The sequence below is a fragment of the Montipora capricornis genome, chromosome 9 (assembly GCF_036669925.1).
Source record: "Montipora capricornis isolate CH-2021 chromosome 9, ASM3666992v2, whole genome shotgun sequence".
In the NCBI taxonomy this organism is placed as follows: Eukaryota; Metazoa; Cnidaria; class Anthozoa; order Scleractinia; family Acroporidae; genus Montipora; species Montipora capricornis.
The window spans coordinates 43,609,181-43,621,680 of record NC_090891.1 but is presented as its reverse complement, the minus strand read 5'-3'; the positions used below and the strand labels follow the sequence as shown (position 1 = coordinate 43,621,680).

At 41.1% G+C, this 12,500-nt stretch overlaps 2 protein-coding genes across 4 annotated transcripts in view; both read right to left on the bottom strand.

Moving 5' to 3' along the window:
* Positions 1–2,150: 2,150 nt before the first annotated feature.
* Positions 2,151–7,652, bottom strand: LOC138017624 (uncharacterized). The gene has a single exon (XM_068864661.1). It carries the CDS (start codon positions 7,650–7,652, stop codon positions 2,151–2,153), a length of 5,502 nt encoding a protein of 1,833 aa, XP_068720762.1.
* A 2,337-nt stretch (positions 7,653–9,989) lies between these two features.
* Positions 9,990–12,500, bottom strand: part of LOC138015326 (uncharacterized) — an 89,655-nt gene continuing 87,144 nt past the window's right edge. For all 3 annotated transcript variants that reach the window (XM_068862325.1, XM_068862326.1, XM_068862324.1), the window contains one exon: positions 9,990–11,422. In XM_068862325.1, the coding sequence (XP_068718426.1) occupies positions 10,951–11,422 (472 nt within the window). In that variant the 3' untranslated portion in view covers positions 9,990–10,950. The remainder of the gene's footprint in view (positions 11,423–12,500) is intronic.

Below are 12,500 nucleotides of genomic sequence, written 5' to 3'. Positions count from 1 at the left end.
TCTGTTTCATGCTTGATGGCTGCTTGTATTTTACAATCACCGCTTATGTAGCACTTAAAATGAACGTCGGGATCCGTTGATGCCACGACTACAACACTAGCCTTATTTGTCACAATGTCACACAAGTTGTAACGTGACCAATATGGAGAATCCCCTTCACTGCGCGGGCCGATCAATATGTTTATTTTTCAAGTGAAACTTGTTTCATTTCAATATTGAAATTGATAAACCCACCCATTGCTTTAATTTTTGGACTAGTGTAATCCTGTCAGTATGATCGAACGACGACATATTACAGCTTTTCAATTTTTACCTACTTTTCTTCCAAAAAATAAACAAGGACTTGCTGACGCAGCAGAGGAAGTAGATATGCATGTGAAATTCACTTTTTTCTTTCCTGTTTTCAGCCGTTCGTTTTTCACAGAAAACCTAATGGTCGACCCATGAAAAAATGAAGTAAATCAAGAGATAGGGCCAAGAAACTCAGTAGATGCGGAGAGAGCGATTTCTGGCTTTGTTGCTTATAGGACTAGTACCCTACCGTTTTTGCTCTGGAAGGATCCAGCATTGTTGGTCATAAAACTAGTTACGGGACTTATGTAAGGGAGGGGAATATACACTACGATTGGCATGTGTTATTTAACATATTGACGTCAGCGTTTCATGCGTTTTTCCTGTTATTGATCAACTAATTTGACAATATTATGAGGAAATTCATTGTCAATAACAGGACAGACGCATAGGCTATTGCAGAAACGTGAGAGGACTGGGAAAGAGTATGGTTGCTTTACACTTGTTTGAAAAATGAAAGATCAACTAAATTTGAGAGTCTTTACCACGAATAGAAGTTTTTGGAGGAGGAAAATGGCAAATATGGTAACTCCTCAAATATCACCCAAAATAGAGAGTGTGTATGTATTGGGTAGACAGGCGACAAAATTATAAGGGTTTGTATAGAATTTTGCAACTTTTGCAAGGCTCCCATTTTGACAATTTTCCACTTAAAACTCTTAAACTTGGTTGGGTAGCTTTTCATTCGTTAACCTTTCGGTTGGAATGTTTAGATTTTCAATTTAATCAATATAAGAAACTCGCCCCAGTGCTCTCACGTTTCTGCAATGGGCTATTAAAAACTGACGTCAAATTGCTTTTTACGATAACAAATTGTCCGCTCTCGCTAATTGACGTGTCGCACAAATTACAGTTTCATGTGCCTATTCGCTTATTGACAATGAAAATTAGCCAATGAGCGCGGTAGGATTTACGCAGTTATCGTTAAAATATATATCGCATCGATCCGGAACATCTGGAATAGAAATTCTTAACCGCAGAGTCATTCTTATCCTAACGATGTCTGTAAAAATCATAATAGCCGAGGAAAAACTGATATTTCGCGAGCATTATCATCGCTGAATTAAAAGTAGTGTTAATACAGACTTAAATTCACAACAAACACTGGACAGGACTGTTTGCCCGAACAGCAATCAATCGAAAAAAAAAAAAGCAGTTGAATCCTTTTGCCTGTAGTTCAACGCACACCACATCCCGTATTTTTTTTCAACAGAAATTTAAAGCCTTGGTAACAGTTACACCGCTAATTATCGAAGCTGCACTGATGATGACGAGCCACGGAATCAATTTATAACACGTACATGAGCATTATTTCAACTTGTCCAAATTTGTTGGAAATTTCAAAATGATGGCACGTGTCCTTGAGCATCGTGACTCATTGAATCCCATAGTTTTTAGCTGATCGCTCACAAACAAGGGGCACCTACTCCTTAAAGAAGTTGATAATTATACACTATTTATGACCAAAACGGCTTGTTTTAATGATCCAAACTCTTTAATGATAGATGACTTCCTTTTAGAATACAATTCCTGGTAGAGACGATTTCCTAAGATTTCCGAGATATAATTCCGCCAATACACAAAATATATTACCGCCAAAAACTCGATAAGATCTAATTCCTGTCACATGTCAATCAAACTAAAGCTCGTGTAACACTAGTTTCCAGTTTTCAACACACTCCCCCCTGATTGACGTCGAAGTCAATCAAGAAAGTTTAAACAAATAAGACTGATTTAACGCAAAACCTAATTTAGCTCTTTAGCCTCAGTCTCAAACGCTCAAGATACGGTCAGACAGTTCATGGAGCAGTGATCACTGTAGGGATGTCTTCATCTCTAACTATCTGAATGTTCATTCCACTGTCAAACTGTCCTGTTCTCGCATTAGTTACGTGTTCGTCACACACGTTGATTTCAAGAGGATAGAGCTTTTGAATTGGACGTTTTAAGCGAGTCTTGCGGAGAGAATTATCTACTGTTACCACTTCTGCTGCGCGCACAACGTTGTCTTGTCCCTGTAACAGTTTCTCTACTTTCCCCATTCTCCACTGTTGTCTGGGTGTCTTGTCAGCATAGATGTGTACAACGTCACCTACTTGAATTGTTCTTCTTGGTTCACCTCCCTTGAGTTTCTGGTACTCGCGGATACCTGTAAGATATTCTTTCTTCCATCGATTTCTGAAATGGGTGAGAAGACCGTCTAAATATCTCTCTCGTCTAGGCAAAGTGTTTACAGGTACTGTGATGGCAGGAGATTGATCTAGAAGTCGACGACCAATTACAAGATGAGAAGGCGTAAGTGGAGTTTCTGTTAGCTCATCGTAGACATAGGTCAATGGCCTAGAATTCAAAACGCCTTCAGTTTCGATCAGCACTGACTCTAACTCTTCATAACTCAACTTCGCATTTCCGAGCACTTTCTTGAGACACCTTTTCACAAGTTTCACACAGATTTCGAAGAATCCGCCCCACCAGCTGGCTGTGGGTACATTGAATTTCCAGTCAATGTTCCGATCAAGAGCAAACTTCTTAACCTTTGCATCTCGGAAAGTTTTCCCGTTGTCTGAAATGAACAGGGTCGGTAGTCCTCTTCTACCGAAGAATCGCTTCAGCACTCTTAAGAACGAATTGGCGGAGAGGTCTGGCGTAAGTTCAAGGTGCAAAGCTCTTGTACTAGCACATGTAAACAGAGCAATGTAACACTTGTGCATTTCTCCCTTGGATAAGTATATATTCTTCACGTACAAGGGTCCGGCAAAGTCAACACCTACTTTAGAGAAAGCCATTTCCTCTGAAACTCGGAATGCAGGTAGTGGTGGAGTAGGTGGAGAGCTGTAGGCTCTTCCTTGTAATTTCTTGCACGTAACACACTTGGAAAGTACATCCTTAACAGCTTGCCTTCCTTTGATTATCCAGAATTGTGATCGGATTTCAGTAAGAGTTTCTCCAACTCCATTGTGATTCACGTTTTCGTGGGACTGCATAATCACGAGCTTAGTGAAATGCTGCTTTCTAGATAACAGAATGGGATGTTTTGTTGAGTATGGAAGTGAAGACTTCTGGATTCGTCCCTTGCATCGCAGAAGTCCGTTGGCATCCTTAAAGACTCCTAACTGTTCCCAAGTCGAACTTGATTTCTCCTTTTCTTCAAGTTTGGCTTGAACGTCTTTGTACCAAAGATTCGTAGCAATATTCTGATCCTCCATACTGATGTCAGTTATTTCTATCTTCCTCTTGAGCTTCTGGATGAATTTCAGCACAAGAGCGGTTACTCTGACAAGTTTACTGAGACTACTAAATCTTTCTGGACAGATGACTTCTGAAATGTTCTGAAAGCACTGCACGGATACTGTCATAACATTTGAAATTTCAGGTTTCCTTCTCAATTCCTTTGTTACTTCTTCTGGGAATGTACTCTCACCGATTGGATTATCAGGTAGGTTTGGCCACTGAACTTCTCCTTCTTTCAGAAATGGAGCTCCCTTCCACCATAGATCACTGTGAGCGAGAACAGAACTCTTTGACCCTCGCGACGCTATGTCAGCAGGATTAGACTCAGACGGGCAATATCTCCAGTGATCCTTACTCCACAGACTTGGAATCTTATGAACTCGATTCTGAACAAACAGCTTGAATTGTTTAAACTCTCTATTGATCCACCACCACACGATCTGAGAGTCAGTCCAATTGAAAACAGCGTCTATCTTCATAGTGCAGGTCAATGCCTCGTGCACGGCTGTCATCAAATTCGCAAGTGTCAAGGCGGCCATTAACTCCAGTCGAGGGATTGATTCACCGATCAAGGGAGCAACTCTTGTTTTGGACGCTAGAAGGCAAACAGAACTGGTTCCAGAGGTTGTCAACCTGATGTAGACACTACCTCCATACGCAGACTTGCTAGCATCTGCGAACCCATGTAGTTGAATAGACGTGACGTCTTCGACTTGAACATCACCCAGGATGCAACGAGGCACTACAATACTTGAAATTTCCCACATGTCTTGTAGTAACTCCTTCCAGCGCGACGCGAGACCTTCCGGCAAAGCTTCATCCCAACCAAGTTTTAAATGACAAATTTCTTGGAACATGCACTTTAAGGGTAAGGTAACTGGTGACAGCAAGCCTAATGGATCATAGAATCGAGCAGTACTGCTCAATAATGTCCGTTTAGTGAAAGTTCCCTCTAAGGCTTGTCTAGAAAAGGTAGCAAGATCAAACTCGAAATTATCTTCCATCCGATCCCATTGAACTCCCATTACTTTGACAACGGTTTCTTCGCTCACATTGTTTTTTGAATTTGACACTGTCCAATCTTCTTCCTCAATGCTCGGCTCGGTCAATATAGGAGTAGCCTTACAAGACAGCTCCGGTTCCCAAGACAAAGATTCTTCTGCTCTTTTGATCATTTCAGTTAACTCTTCACTGTTCGATGCCCACTTTCTCATATTAAAACCTCCTTCTCTGAACCGCAACTTCAACTTGTTGTAAAGTTCAAAACACTTCGTTACCGAGTTCTCTCCAGATGCAAAGTCATCAACATACAAAGCTCTCACAACAGCAGCCACAAATTCAGGATCAATGTTCTCATACCTTGTTAAGTGGTTCCTCAATGTTACATTCAAAATAAATGGAGAGCAAACTAGACCAAAAACAAGACGAGTGAATCTCAGTGTGATCACTTCTGGGTTCGGGGAGTTGATGTCATCTACCCATAGGAACCTTAACAAGTTTCTCTCTGCTGGATTGACTTCAATGTTCAAGAATGCTTTTTCTAAATCACCAATCAAAACCACTTTATGGAGGCGAAATCTCAACAAGACATCAAAGATCAATGGAGTTAAGGCTGGACCTGGTAGGAGACAGTCATTCAAACTTGGTTCATTGCGGGATTTAGCACTGGCGTCGTAAACCACACGTAGTTTAGTAGTGATTCTGTCTTCTTTCAATACTTCTTTATGAGGAATGTAATGTACAGTTCCAGGAAGGGTATCTAAATCATGACTCTTATCAATCAATTCAACAACACCAGCATTTAATTGTTCCTTGATGACACTGTCATATTGTTGGAGCAATTCTGGCTTGGACCTTAATCTTTGCAATGAAGAAACAAGGCGATTCTGTGCCAACAAGTAATTGTCTGGAATAATTGGGTGTTCAGTCTTGAAGGGAAGAGACACTTCATAACGGATTCCATTGAACTTCACTTTGGTAAGATAGTCTTCAAGAAAATCTCCCTCTCTATCCTTTACTCCAAGAGTGTCATAGTCCCAAAACTTACTTAGCTCCTCTTTCAGTAAGAAATCATCTGAAACTAAGTTCTCTTCAATGACTTGACATTCAGTTTTCATAACATGGGACACGTTAACAGTTGATAACTGTGTATTCGCACTTGCCGCATTCACAGGACCACTCAATACATATCCTAATCTTGTACGAATTGCCACTGGTCCATGTAGCTCCCCCCTTACCACGTGATTCTGAACCACAGACCAGTAATGATCTGCTCCAATCATGACATCAATTTCTAGATCCTCATCACCTCGTGAGTGATCAGCCAGAGGTAAGCCTTGCAGATGTGGGTAACACTGTTGTGCAATTTCAATGGTCTGGTTTGTGATGGGACCACAGATCAACTCAACTTCATAAGCATTAATGAACACTGTCAAATTGTCTTGACATTCCAATGCAAACTGAACGATGCTACATTGTTTCAATGAGGGTTCATTGTTTCCAAAAGTTTGTATTAGAACTGTATCGCTTCCAATTGGTCGTAAGCTCAATTTGCTCCTTAACCGTGAGCTTATATAGGACTTTTGGGAACATGAATCAAAAAGGATTCTCACATTGCAAGAATTTCCTCCATAAGGACTTCTGACGTTAGCTCTGGCCGTTTGTAACAAGATGCACTTGTTATTAACGTCTTGAGTAAAATACAAGTTTGTACTCACAGTTTGTTCTTGATTGCTGTCTCTAGCCCTTCTGGTCGTGATTGGATAATCTGGATAGTGTTGAACGCTGCACAAAGCCACGTGATGTTTCCCACTACAACGATGACACCTTGCTTGACAATCTTGACTCACATGACCGCTCCTCAGACAACCAAAACATTTTCCCTTTTGACGTAGAATTTTCTTTCTAGATTCTGGATCGGTAACAACAGAACATTTGACAGTTGGATGAGGTCCATTGCAGAAAGTGCACCATTTATCCTTAGATAGCGGCAGTCTCTCGTTGTTTGCAACCAGGGTTGACGATGTGGGGGGTCTTTTGTTTTGACCTGTGCGAATTCCAAAACCAAAATCTCGTTTTTCTTTTAACTTTGTTTGCTCAGTTACCGTTCCCAAAGCACCTCTTTCTCGAATTTGCAATTCTTCTGTGAAAGACTTGATGATTGTATCAAGGTCCCAATCTTCTGATGTGCCGCGACTCAGGATGAGGCGTAACTCTTGTGGGATCTTTCCCATAATTACAGGTGTCAAAAATGTTCCGTATGTCTCAGTCGAAATACCGATTCCTTTTAGACTTCTAACTGCCGCCTCCGTTCGATCCAAAAGCTGACGCAATTGCTTTAAGTCGCTCCCGTCGCTTACTTTTGGAAGCTGCATGAGCAATTCGATGTGTTTCGAAATAATGACTTGTTTATTTCCGAAGCGCTTGTCTAGAAGTTGGACCGCGTGGTCGTAATTCGAGCTTGTCAATGCTAAACCAGAAATTGTCTGGGCTGCAGAACCTTCAAGGAGCGACTTGAGATACTGGAATCTTTCCACGTCGCTTAAGGTGGTGTTTTTGTGAATGGCCGATTCAAACGATTCCCAGAAGGGATGCCAGTTGATTGGGTCGCCTGAAAATTTCCTCAATTCCAGTTTGGGCAACTTTGCGTGGGTCGGAATTATTGATGCTTTTGATTGTGTTCCCGCCTGAATACTCGAGTTAGAGTCTTGCGTGTCTAATGTCGTTCCTTGTATATCCTGACCCTTTCCAGTATTTTCCTCAGCTTCTATTGCCGTTTCTAGGTCGACTATGCAGGCTTGAATAGCGCTGGCGAAGTCACAGCTATTGTTCACGTCTTCTTCTATTTTCGTTTCGTCTACCAAATCGATAATTTCACTGTCCAATATTTTGAGCTCCGACAATTTATCCAGCAGGGTACATCGCAAGGATTTGAGCTTCTTCAAAACGGTAGGATCTCCCCGTTTATCAATTTGTTCCTGTGCCGTGAGGATTGTTTTCCTAACAAATGCGCGATGACTTTCGCGGACCATGGATTTCTTCTTCAGTCGTTTCTTGGGTTCCGACGACATGTTTACACGAGGTTAATTCATTTTTTCACTCTTTCAATCCTTCACTCCCGGGTCTCGGCACCAAATGTTTTAATGATCCAAACTCTTTAATGATAGATGACTTCCTTTTAGAATACAATTCCTGGTAGAGACGATTTCCTAAGATTTCCGAGATATAATTCCGCCAATACACAAAATATATTACCGCCAAAAACTCGATAAGATCTAATTCCTGTCACATGTCAATCAAACTAAAGCTCGTGTAACACTAGTTTCCAGTTTTCAACACGGCTGAAAGCCTTACCCTTTGGGGCTGCACGTACCTATATAGCCCATACGGGGAGTACCCCCAGGCACCCTCCTTCGAGCAAGGTAAGACGGCATGTCCCATCACTAAACTATTTGTTTCGCCAGCCTGAGAAATCAAAGACAAACTAGTTTTATGGCCAACAGTGCTGGGTCCTGCTGGAGAAAAAACGGTAGGGTACTAGTCCTATAATCAACAAAGCCAGAAATCGCTCTCTCAGCATCTGCTGAGTTTCTTGGCCCTATCTTTTGATTTTCTTCATTTTATTCATAGGTCGACCATTGGGTTTTCTGTAAAAAGCGAACGCCTGATAACGGAAAAGAAAAAAATGAATTTCAGTTACATATCTACTTTCAGCAACTCCTTATATTTTTTTGAGGAAAAGTATAAGTCGAAAAGGTGTAATGATTGTCGTCGTTCGGTGATACTGACAGGATTACACTAGTCCAAAAATTAAAGCAATGGGTGGGTTTATCAATTTCAATATTGAAATGAAACGAGTTTTTCTTGCCAAATCTATTCACCAGCGCTGGCGCGCGCAGGGCAGGGGATCCATAGCTGGTAACTGGTCACGTTAAAACTTGTGTGACATTGTGACAAATAAGGCTAGTGTTGCATTCGTGGCATCAACGGATCCCGACGTTCATTTTAAGTGCTACATAAGCGGTGATTGTAAAATACAAGCAGCCATCAAGCATGAAACAGAAGCACAGACCATGGCAAAACATGGTTCCATTCAAGCCTGTCGTGTTCTCAGGTGCACTTGACGAACTCACCTCTCAGAGATAACCGGCAAGTGTTCGTTGTTGTTGTCTTTACGCTCAAGTTCCTAGTACGTAGTCATTAGGCTAGTAGTAATACAGGATTCAGTTGTCATAAAAACGGTAAATGAAAACTTACTACTTTCATCTTCTCCTAGCGTTCCGTCGATCTGTGGGAGAATGTACCAAAGGAGCTTGTCAGGACGACGGCAACGGTTAATTAGTGACAGCCATTATTTACTTTTGGAGTATCTCGCAAGTCTTGAGAATTGATGAACTTTAACGCAACCTGCACCTCAAAACTGGATCTCCAGCTTATCCATTTACTAAAGAAAGCTTTTTGTCACTACTCAGAAGGTCAACAAACGAACCTGAACGGCAGAAGACATATTTTCACCGAGTGCAAGGGTTATGCAAATGAACTTTGACACGATTAAAGTACACGGATTGTGGCAGATTTTAATCTGTTGTCGCGTGCAATCCAGGGAGATAGATACCCAGGGGTTTGAACTTATGGAACGGTTTATTAAGGTAAGAAATTTACTGTGATCTGCTTTTTAGCCTTCATTTAGACCCAACTTTTGAGATTTTCTTCCTCAAACTTGGCTAAATTTTAGTAGGTGAACAAAGGCCTCAGAGTAGGGTGTCTTCCAGCCCCTCTGGTAAGCTTAGAATTTTCCGAAAAGTTTCCATATTTCGTCAGTCGTAATGAATGTACCTTAGAATTTGTATGAAAACGAAATTCTGTGAGCTGCATTTTAGGGGACGTAGCACGCTTCACAAAATCGGTGAATTTTACCTTTCTGATGACGGTCGGCAACCTCAGTTCCACCAAAATTCAATTTTGGCTCGTAGCAAAGCAAAAATAAGAAACTGGAAAATAATAAATTGCTTTTTATATATATGTGCCAAATCCTTTTCACTGACAAAAAATGATGGAAAATTATTTTTGGTCCCGAAGTCGAGTGGACCGCTTTTAGAGAGACTGCCACTTAATTTTCATTCCCAGGCACCTCACGTCCAAGGGCACTTTGAGATATGGAAACAAGTCTTAACCGAGCCGTTCATTTTCCATCTTTGCTTTAAAACCGTTCGTACCAAGCCGGTCACAGCAAAGTTCTCGCCAAATAGTAATCGCAAAATACTGGCGATAGCGTTAATTTGTATTCGTTGAAGTCCCCGCGGCCTTTGCACAATGGATGCTAATTAATAAAAAAAAAACCTAGCATGTCTCACCAAAACGCCTGTAATTTGATTGATCCGAGCTGGTAGTACAACTGTTTCTCCCAGTTTGCTTTCTCAAACATGGTTAATTTTTTATTCATGAGCAATAATGTGTGCTGTATATGAAACAATTAAATGCACCTAACATTACGGCCAACGAGGTCTTAGCTTCGATGCGATAAATGTTTTTGACAGGCAAACAATACTCCTGCTTTTCACTCAAATTTAGTAAAACGTAATGAGTTTTAAATGCGTTAAATATCAGGGCAAACGGCTTTAATATTTTTCAACATCCGTTTGATTTTGTTGAAAGATGTTGAACGATGTTGACTGTTGGGATGGGCGAACGGTTTCAGCACATCATCAACATTTGATTCAACAAAGCTTCACCAGACGCCTGGGTAAAACATGGATACGTCATTAAGAGACGGATTAAAGCGCACGCGCATACGCAGCAATGTTGAAAGCGGGGGACAAACGGATTCAACTTCATTTAACATTCACAAAAGAAATGTTGAATGCTTGTTTGTTGAAGCAAAGTTTAAACGGTTTAAAACTCATTCAACATCGATTTAACTTCGATTCAACATGTTTCAACAAGATTGAAAGGGGGAGGGGGGACGGGGGACAATTTCAACATCACTGTTCATCAAAATCGAACGGATGTTGTTTCCAGGCCGTTTGCAAAGGCCTTAATGAACATACAAAATCCAATAGAAAAAATGGGTTCTACCGCTAACACGACAGAGCCGCCTCCTATCTCAGGCTGGAGCCAATAAAATGTAAGGTTATAAATAACAGCGAGGTACCTAGCAAGTATCACCAATCTTTAAGAGTTGCAATAAATCTCCATTTCAGCAATGTAAAGCTAAAGCTTAATTAATAAAACGAATCCTCAGTTTGAACACTTCGTCCCGGAATGCCTTAACGGCCTACTTCACCGCAATTCTTAAAAAAATCTGCATAAAAATAAAAGAAGGTGCGGTTTATGGCTAACAATTGGCATCATTACTATTTTCGGGGAAGGTTATACGTCTTGAATTCCACCTAAAAACTCAGCGGCCTCAGCTTCTATGCATGCGTTGTATCCTTCGCGGTGGTATGCACTGAACATGCGCGGGGTGAAGAACTGATTCACCGTGCTGTGTTGCGGGAACGCTCCACAGAATTCGTCTGACAAACATTTACAGCGACTACCATGACAACAATCGCAGCAGCAAAACGTTAGGCTGTCTACTTCCTCTGCGTCTTGTTGTGGGCCTTTACCCCATTGTCCGGCTTCAAGATCAACATTGACGTCTTCCCATTTCACGGATTTCTGGATGCCTCCATTGGGATGCGGTTGAGTGAGCAGCAAGGTTTCGCCTTCACCCGAGTTGGTTGTTTCTTTAATATTGGACTTCTGTTTGTCGATGTGCCCATTGGGATGCCGTGGAGTGAGCAGCAAGATTTCGCCTTCACCGACCTTGGTTTTATTTTTATAATAATGCACCTTACACCTGGAGAAAAAAAGAACGGGTTTGCTTTACATTTTCAACCGATCCCTCTAGAAGTACGTGACATTTCTTGCTCCAATGGACAATGACAAGGTAAATTACACGAAAGTGATCACGCGATATTGGTGAAAAGAAATACAGGCAATTTCTTCGAATATAAGCACGTCATGGTCCAATTTGCACTTGTCGCAATTTCCCACTACATAAACTTTGGGCGACTGGAATGATTGTAGCATTGTTGAATTGTTGGGGTGGACGGCAAGTTTATGTTCACCACAGATGCGCCGGTTCAAGTCATTAAAGAAAGCTGATTGGATGAACGAACATGCAAGAGCAAATGCTAATTTGCAAAGTCGTTGAATGCGAAGGGCAATGTTAGACTTTAATGTTATGATATTTTTTTAAAAAAAGGCCAATAGGCCAGTATTTATTATTAAGAAATTCAACTGCCATAGGAAAGCTCACCTGTTAAAGAACTGTTCTTGGGAATTAAAGAAAAAAAAATCAGAGAATTTAAGGAGTCTCGAAATAGTTTCCCAGTTTATTTAATCCAAATACACATACTCTGTTCTTAGATATAGCTAGGGTAATCCTATCAACACGAAATTTGGCCAGGGTATTTTAAAAGTACCTATCACATATTTCTCGAATGTAAATATCCACCACTAGCCACCGACACTGAGGTGAATAGTTGTTTTAGTATATACTTAAAGAGTAAGAAAATAAAGCACAAGCAGATGATTTCAACTCATTTATTCCTGCAACGATTATAATATTTTCAGGCGTAAATCATGCTTGAGCTGCTTGGAGGTGAATGGCAAACGATATTTGGAGTTCGATTAACCAATCAGAGCACGCCCTCAACGCTATCCACTGTTTTAGTATATACAAGAGAAAATGAGGGGACAGAGAGGGAGGTTCCCGGTCCAGCCCTTAGGATATGTCATGTCCACGAAAGTTATTTTTAGAAGAGGGGAAGTCTTTGTTCTAGCGGAAGTCTGTCTTCCGAGACGTCCGCATGCAGGCCAACCTCGGGCTGATGTTTGAAAGAAAATAATTATTCATCAGCCTTCCACGTGCG